The sequence below is a fragment of the Diadema setosum genome, chromosome 22 (assembly GCF_964275005.1).
Source record: "Diadema setosum chromosome 22, eeDiaSeto1, whole genome shotgun sequence".
In the NCBI taxonomy this organism is placed as follows: domain Eukaryota; kingdom Metazoa; phylum Echinodermata; class Echinoidea; order Diadematoida; family Diadematidae; genus Diadema; species Diadema setosum.
Window position 1 is genome coordinate 7,453,209 of NC_092706.1, and position 9,522 is coordinate 7,462,730.

Here is a 9,522-nt window from a genome sequence, read left to right on the forward strand (position 1 = left end):
TTATGACCTTAGAAACTCGTCCGGAGATTACTAGAAGTAAAACGTGAATCTAGAAAAATCTACCTGGCAATGAATAGAATCAAAGTTAACTAAAGAAAAAAAAAATCTTCTTAAGTTCAATTTATTTCTGTAACATTATTCTTCTTTAAGAATACTATGTACGAGAGAAAATACGATAACATCGATTTTGGTAAAATACGTTCTTCAATATTAAAATTCAGTTTTACACACAAATTCAGTGGTTGAGATGCAAAATGCAGTTGGCTAGATTGTTGATTTATTTTCTTTCATTACTTGTTCCACGTTGTAGGAGCCGTTATTATATATATATATATATATATATATATATATATATATATATATGTTATATGTATGTTATATACGAGATGATGCATGATGAGATCAGAAACCTTTTCTTGTGAGAAAAAGGACTACCAACGCAAATACACGCATATCTCTTTTATGTTATCAAGCCCCATATAGCTGCCTATCGCCTCTAGTCAGTCTGATTGCCCCACCTTCTAACCCAACCTTTCACGGTCCATATAGTTCTCTTTCCTAACACAAAGAGGCATCATTGCTGTCTCTCATGTAGTGACTTTTGTGCCAAATTAACAGTTAATGAATGCAGATGTAGGGCGTCACAGCCCACTGACCTTGAGTACATAATGATTCACGCCCACCGGGAAATTAAAGACCCAAATTTGCGTGATAACTCCAAACGACTGCAAAGCCATGATGATTCACATTCACCTGTGATATTGGGTGTCCTTTCCCTTTCTTTCCTTCTCGAAGCCAATATTTTGACCATTCACTGCAAGAATGATCAGGAATTGACTCGCGTGTAATTCATTTTCTCTCTCTCTCTCTCTCTCTCCCTCGCTGCAAGCACAGTTGTACGTCCATAAGAACACAGGCTGAGTGGAGACCTCACGCTACTTCCTAATTATCATGACGTTGTCACCACCCGATTGGACTTTGGAACGACCAATTCAATTCGCGCGCGGAATACCTGCGGTGTAAACAGCATACTCCAGTACGTTGTGTGTAACCCTACGGGGAAAATGGTGTACCGTCACAAGGACAATTCGTATGATACCATAGTTACCATTTATTTCTGAATGTCTACCTAAGCCTTTAAAGACAGCTAGTGACCACCAGAGGACCAATTATTCTCACACTGCAAGATATAACCCATCAAATGTCGACAACGTCTGTGTAGGAATAGCTGCTTGTATATATGCAGAAACAGAACCATAGGCGGTGAATGTTCGATATCTCAGTGAACAGAAAGAAGCATTTTGAATCGTTACGGTGCGCGGTGTGTGTAAATCATCAAGGTACAATATGGATGCGCAATTATAATATCACATACCACCAATTTGCCCATGGCTATTCAAACGTAAGTGAAGGCACTGACTGAGACGATTCTTCTGTTAAAAGACAGTGCAGGGAATGAGAATTTATTTGCTCAAAGAGAGAATATCGTCCACCTATGTATGAGATGATGATGGCGACGGTTGGACAATATTGCAGTTTGTGTCACCTGCTGTCAGTACTGGATGCTGCCGTGATGAAGAGGGGGGAATCATCAAACAAAACGAAATGAAAATATGGCTGAGAAGATTAGAAGGAAGACCATTTATTCGTGCCTGACATGCCCTCTTTGTTTTGACATCTTTGCTAACCCCACGCTCCTGCACTGTGGACACACTTTCTGTAAGCGCTGTCTTCTGGAATATGACAAATCCCAAGCGGTGACGTGGAGCGACATGGTGTGCCCGCTGTGCAGGCAGACAACTATTTTACGGGTCAACAGGGTGGAGGGCCTTCCTTCCAACACCGCCATCAGTAACATCCTCGATCACCTGCAGTCCAGCGAGTCTGTTCAGCGGTCACTCCGAGAGCCGTCGACCCTGTGCACAGCTTGCGAAGATCGCACGCCTACCCTGTCTTTCTGCCGTGACTGCCATGCCAGCCTGTGCGAGGCGTGCACCATGAGACACCGGCAGATGCCACTCCTCTTCGTCAATCACCGAGTTATCTCCATTGAGGAGGCCCTGGATCTTGGAGATAAGACAGATGTTCGACCGACCAATGGCAAAGGTACGCGCGATCAAAGTTGCCAAGATCTGAAGGACGATGATGATGCGTCGTCAACGGGTTCGTCCGGCTCTGACTCAATAGAACGTCAGATCGGCAACGGCCATGACACCGTGGCAGTGATGGCAGAAGTGAACTTACCTGGACGAGCTGTCGGCATGGCGAAGATGACGAGAGATAGAGTTGTCGTGACTTTTGGTCGCTTCGCTTCCGGTGCCTTTTCTTATTCTCTCGGAGGAAGCCAGTCACCACATCTTGCGGAGAATGAGGGGAAGGTATACGACATCGTCTTCCTCTCGGATGGACGATCAGTAGCTGCTCTGGCAGATGGAATTCTGAAGGTTTACAATCCTGATGGATCTCCAACGGATATTAGCTTGGTCAGTCAGAACAGTGCTGAAGGGTACTATCCTCGCCTATGCCGCGATGAATGTAATAGAATACTCGCTGTGAACAGAACAAATCAGATTGTGATACACAGTCTAGGAGACGCCTGTCCTCCTAGGGTCGTATCTACGGGGTCCGTGATACCGCGGCAGGTCAACGTCACAAAAACCGGCCTCATTATCACCAGTACGTGCGACATCGTACCCAGCAGGGTGACAGTGTTTGATTCCACAGGTCACATAGGGAGCACCCTTGAGTCCATAGGTTATCCAGAGTACCTGTTCGCTACCTTGGACCTCCACGACAGGGTGTTGGTGGCCAGAGTCAGGGCGCAAAGCATCAAGCTTTCTCTGTACACCCTTGAAGGGACGCGCTTAGTTCAGCAAGTAGAATGGCCGGAACTATTTCTCAGAGGTGTAACGCCATCTTGGTGTTACATGACATGCTTGTCTTGCAATACATTGGCACTTGCAAGTTCTAAATTGTATTTCATTCACATCCCAGATTGGTAGTCTGTATTTTGAGTGATTTGATCTTTCAATCATCACCAAATCACATGCCCAAACGTTCTGCAACTGCAAAAATGGTAATGAATCAATGATAACAAATCCAACAAAGTTTCCTTTGTTAGATTTGTCACCTCCCTGACCTGACCGATTCCTGACCAGCAAAGAACAACTTCCTTTCCCATCAATGTTATTTATATGATCTGCTGTTTAGAAAAAGAAGTCAACGCTTCATTAAAACAAGTGAAAAAATAATCTTAAGACCTACTTCCCTGTACATTTACATTTCTACTGACTAATGTTAGGCATAGAAAGTCTGTACAGTAGTGGGGGGGGGGGTTTATTTATTGCCAGTGTAATTTCCTTATTTCAATATACATGTACTCACCTGTTCTTACAATTTGAATATTTTTAGTTCTTGCCGACACACAGCAACTGATACACTGAAATTTAAAGGAGAGCCTATATGGTTGGTAGGATTTATTTGCTGGTCGTTTGTCTTTAATTTGCCTTTGTTATAATGACGTCGCTTTAATCTATCAATGTAAGAAGAACTACAAAGCATTTAAATCATGTCTTCGCAGACGTCTCCTAGTGGCTCTTAGTGAGGATTGTATAAATGTTTTGTGTTATGTTTCCAACAACGTTCCCTTTTGGATCGACGAAGATCTACTGCAGAAACTACCGTTCATTGCGTCAACTAAAGTGTTTTTTGTATTTATCTCTCGATTCCCACTGAGTGCACTAGATTTATACAATTGTCCTTGTAACAAAGAAATCGTAAAACATTTGACATTGTAGACCATGTGTAATGGTTCACCACAAAAGCTTACGACGCCCAACACCCGTGTTTATTTTACTGATTTTGTTTTGATAGCTGTGATGGCTACTAAAGCTTTCAGGTGATCAAATTAATAATTTGTTCAGCTTTGCTCCCAGAAAACTACAAAAGAATAGTAAGATTCTCCACGCTCTGAACATTATGGGCTTGGATGTGAAGCTGGGTAAAATCAAGGAACGACAGTAACATTGTTCCGTATCCCGGGGCTCGGCATCAACTTTTTTAGTCTGGTGGCCCATGCAAGTCACTAGAATCTTTAAATCTGTCACTTCGGTGGCCTGAAAAAATCTGTGTAGTGGCCCGAAATAAAAGCAAAGTATCGAAGCATTTTCAATTCAGTTCAATCTATTTCAATTTATTTCCATATTACCCAAGAAAAATGGATGAAATGTAATATTTTGAAACATTCTAATTTTAGTAGACCAATCTTGCCACCAAAAGATGAATTTGGCGGCCCCTCATCAATTTTTAATGACCCCAGGCCCACGGGCCATCAAGTCCCCTGGAGTTTCTGTAGATACCATCATCTCTACACCATTAAATTGGCCCGTCTGATTTTTCACTACATGCTTTGAACAACTATAGATAAGTTATACTTGGAACAGAGTTTCAGAATTAATGGTAATTGGGATGAAGAATAAGAATATTTTTGAAATTTATAACACACTGCAATGAACAAGGATGATGACATGGCAGGGTCACCATAGAATGCATGAGTTTGGGCTCAAGGAAGCAGAACAAAAGAAGAAGGCATGCATAGATTATACACAGGTGAACTCGCAAGCAAGCGGTATTGTAATGGAATTACACTGCTACATTTCTGAAATATATTTGAACCTCCTATGTAATCATTCTTGTTCAGTGTAATTTGTTTAAGGTTTTTGAAAGTATTGTTTCTCTGTTCAAGGATCAGAATAAATTTCACAAATCTATGCATGGAGCTGTTGATTTATGTACTACCTGATGCGAGATTATGAAAATCGTCTGGAATGTCCCTTTAATAACGGAGAGAGATTAAACAGAACGACTGAAATGCACAAATTCAGAATCAGAAAATCCGTTGTTTGTTGTCTACTGTAATGTTGCAATGCTGCATTCACTCAGTCCACATGTATGTTTGGGGTAAATTTCCCTTTAACGCTAACACTCCGAAGGAATCAAACCTAAAAGATTGTAACTCTTGTGATGCAGCTATATTCATCATTAATGTAAAGCTACTTTGACCTTTTTCCCACTGATAAACCTGTACTCCTAAGCTACAATCCTAACATCTCTTTTAACGAGGACAGGCAATTAATTGTAATGTTCAAACTCGTGGAGCATGGGGCTATCACAGTTGTTGGGTGTGGACGATGGTACACTGTATAACCATGGAGCTACGTTTGTAGCTTCATGCTATAACTATGACTCTGTACAGAATACAAACTCGATACGCCTATACATCAACAGTTACAATGCAAAAACGTCGCCGGAGCAGACTGGGATGGCGTGGAATTGAGAAAGTATATTATACTATATATACATATATATATAGGCCTATAATAATAATAATAAGTACAGCATTTGTAATGCGCCTTCGATCTAGTATCCTATTCTGAGGAGCCTACACACACACACACACACACACACACACACATATATATATATATATATATATATATATATATATATACATATAGTGCGAGAGATAATCCCCTTCCCAAACGTACGCGGTGCCTCATTGTGGATAGCATATACTGAAAGAAATTGGACTGAGGCGGACGAGAGCAACGTCCGCCTTAGTCCAATTTCTTTCAGTGTGTGTGTATATGTATATATATATATATATATATATATATATATATATATATATGAAGGTGTGTGGGTGTGTATTTTTTTTTCTTTTTTTTTTCTTTTTTTGTTTCAGTGTCTTTCATGGGTCTGACGTATACTCGAAGCCCTGCGATCTGTCATGGTCTGTAGCACATTAGGATATCTGTCTTGCGTGACCAACCAATGTCATCCTAGCGTCGCCATTGTATAAACAAACGAAGCCCTGGGCCATTCATTAAACCACACCTACAAGCACTCGCACACTCGGATACGTCCTCCCAATCGGCAAACAAATACTGTATGGAGTTGCGCTTTCCTGCACGTTTGTACAATGGCTGCGGTAATATATTTTGTGTGTCTAAATTTGAGATCATTTGCCTGGGACAACAGCCCTATATATTTTGTTTGCACCAAACGCAGTCTCTTCGGGTGATACATATGTGCTATACTTGAGGAAGAGACACTGAACATGTTACCTATGGCACCTATAATTCTTATATCACTCACACGTGGTGGCATGCTGTGCCCTAAATCAGATCAGCCATGATGATATGTTGTTGTTTTTTAATCTATATTTTGTGCGTTCCCACCTTCCTTGCCCATAATGGAAAGTTGATATTTGCATTACATGCTTTACAATGTCGGAAGTTATTTCTGAAGAGTAATCTGAAAGCTCTTGCAAATGTTTTATTCATGTTGGTGTTTTTTTTTTTCATGTTTTATTCTTTTTTTTCCTCCCTTCAATTCGACATCTAGATAATGTATCCGTGCCTGAATGTTTCCCACTTAAAATCTCTGCTATCGCTATGGTTTTATCATGGACGTACTACACATGGACGTACATCGCTCGTTAATTAATTCCAACACCTGTTTCTATCAAAAGCGTCACAATCACATTTTATACATGCTTTCGTGCTTTGATCTCATCACGACCGCCGACTGTCAGTCTGGATGAAAACAAAACGGCGCGTTGAGAAATCTAAAAACTGTATGCGCAGAAGATAATAAATATCAAATCAAGAAATATGCAAGTGCAGTTGTAGTGTGCATTTGGAAATCATCGCTCAGCCAGTTTCATTTGCGAAATGCACGTACTTTATGCGAGAAAGCAGTTACTCATTTTGTGACACAAAATTTGACATTGGGGTGTTATGACGTTTGCTGTTCCCCATCACTGTCATTGGTGTTTACTCCAAGGCAGTAGAGTCTGAAAAGGCACCTCAGCCAAATAAGGCCGAAATGAGGGAAACTTTTTTGTGTGTGTGTTTTTTTTTTGTGTTTTTTTTGTGTTTTTTTTTTTGTCAGTGACGATGCATGACACAATCGTCATTGTCCAAACATCTATAATGTACTCTCATTAAGATGCACATAATCAGGTCATAGTCCATGTGTTGTAGATCCATGGGTTTTATCAACATCACACATCAATCACCGTGGTCACATATTGCAGATTCTTCGGATTAAATGTCAAATGGAGCAAAATAAAGGACTACTTTTTCTTCTTTCGAGGATGAAGTGGCAAAAACAATACTTTTTTTTTTATTTGAAGTATCCAATCATGACAATAAAAACACATGTAAACGCTATAAACAGTGAACAACTTTTGCGATCAGTAAATGTTTGGAGATTCGTAACATTCAATTCCTCGAATCTATGACGGAACTGTTACCATCATAATACATCCTACAAGCAGCTGTGAATAATCTTTACGTGCACTGTGTACGAAACGGTACGCCCCTGGCCAAAGTCATTGAGAAAGGTAAAAAAAGGTGGGACCATGCCATAGCTGTTACTCTACAGCTATGTTTGAGCTTTAATCATCTGGCCATCACTCCTGCAACGTACAATTTGTGTGTATATACACATACAGTTCGACCTCGATTATCCGGCCTCCTTTTATCTGGAAATCTCTATTATCCGGACGCGTTCACACAGTGAAGGACTTTTTTTTCACCCAAAAACTGAGAAAAAACAGTGACTTTCATGGATCTATTTCACTAATTTCATAAGATGTGCATGATAGGTTTCTCAATATCTAATGAGGTAAAACATGTATGATTTTCACATAAAGATATACTTTATTTTGTGAAGAAGGGACTACAATTTTGCGCAGGCTAGCATAGATTACAAGAGCGTTGCGGGGTACGCTACCTGCCTAGCTGCCAGTGCACTGGGACGGCAGCTTGGACGGCAGCTCAGTTTTTGCGTCTCCCATATCCGGCCATTTCGCTTATCCGGATGAGCGCCGGTCCCAACATGGCCGGATAATCGAGGTCGAACTGTATTGTGTGTGTGTGTGTGTGTGTGTGTGTGTGTGTGTGTGCGTGTGTGAGATGATTGGCAGTATAAGTATACCATAGTCAAAGATATTTTTTGTACATGTCAATACTTTCTCGTGAAGAAATGGTCAGTAGGATTGATTTATAATCGAGTTGTTACTTTGAAGGGAGATGATTGGCAGTATAAGTTGGTAATGGATTTGTCTTTTGAATGGCATTTGTACTATTTTTATGTTCATGTTACACCCAGAATGGGTTGATTTATGAATGATTTGAATGAAATCAATTAAATATCATTAAAAACAAAAAAAAAAGTGTGTGTCTAAGAGAGAGCAATGTATCTCACTATGAAATTGTGCACATTACTACGCAGTCTCTGCTAATGGAGAACGGAGAATGGAGTTTATCCATACTCGGGCGCAGTTCATAATCACTCTGATGCTGTCGTGGAGGTCAGAGCTCCAGTTAACGGTTGCATTTGAACATCTATGAATTTTTATACTGGATACAGAGTTGCAGAATTTATATGGATTGGGATAAGGAACAATATTTTGTTTCTTTTTTTTTAAATTGATAACAAATGACAGTGTGAACAAGGCTGATGGCATTGCAGCTTTGCATAAGAATGCATTATTGGGTGTTCATGGAAGAACAACATCAAAGATTATGCATATTTTTTCTGCTCAAGGACCTAAGTTCAACGAATGTACACATGGCACTATCATTTATGTAATACAAAAAGTAAAATCATATAAATCGTCTGTGTCAAGTGTCCCTTGAATCATACCGAACGTCCTCTTTGTTGAGCGATAAGAGGGGATCGTGATAGTGAGGCGGAAGAGGTAGATCTATGGAAAGGAGGAAGAACAAGGGGGAAGTATGAAAGACAATGGCCCGAATTCACGAAGGTGGTACAAACAAAACCATGGTTTAAACCATGGACAAAAACCATGGAGCGCCAAGTGTCGCACGGATTATTTCGTTATGAAATTGGTCATTTCGTCGATAAAATGACAGGTTTCCTTAACGAAATTATCATTCCGTGGACGAAATGTTCATTTAGATACAAAATGTTGTCATTTTGTTACTAAATAATAATTTCATTGACGAAATGACTGATCTCGTGACGAAATATTCCATGCGACACTTGGCGCTCCATGGTTTTTGTCCATGGTTTAAACCATGGTTTCATTTGTACCACCTTCGTGAATTCGGGCCAATGAGTTTATCGGTACATGGTTCCCCACGCCCACAACACATCTCGTGCAGCGGAACGAGAGTTGCCGTTTTAAGCACCGCAGTCAACATTGTGCAGATTACAATCAGGCAAACTCGAATGGGGAGTAATCAATAGCTGGGCACGATGTAAATGTATACAATGTACCTCACTAAGTACTTTCGAAATGACATAAGCTATTGCATTCGCACTTTGTAATACCTAAATGGAAATTTGTATCAGATGTTAGAAGAAGGTTTGAATTAGACGCCAAGCAGGGGGTATGTTCCTTTTAAGGTCTTGGTATTCTTTTCAGTACCCACTGACATCAGCCGAAAAGTAAAGAAAAAAAAAAACATTTGAAAACGTAGTCAGTAG

General features: G+C 40.3%; 1 protein-coding gene across 1 annotated transcript; it reads left to right on the forward strand.

Annotated features, from left to right (window-relative positions):
* Positions 1 to 1,467: 1,467 nt before the first annotated feature.
* Positions 1,468 to 3,120, forward strand: LOC140245406 (uncharacterized). Its single transcript, XM_072324983.1, has one exon. It carries the CDS (start codon positions 1,614 to 1,616, stop codon positions 3,000 to 3,002), a length of 1,389 nt encoding a protein of 462 aa, XP_072181084.1. The 5' UTR covers positions 1,468 to 1,613; the 3' UTR covers positions 3,003 to 3,120.
* The last annotated feature ends 6,402 nt before the right edge of the window (positions 3,121 to 9,522 follow it).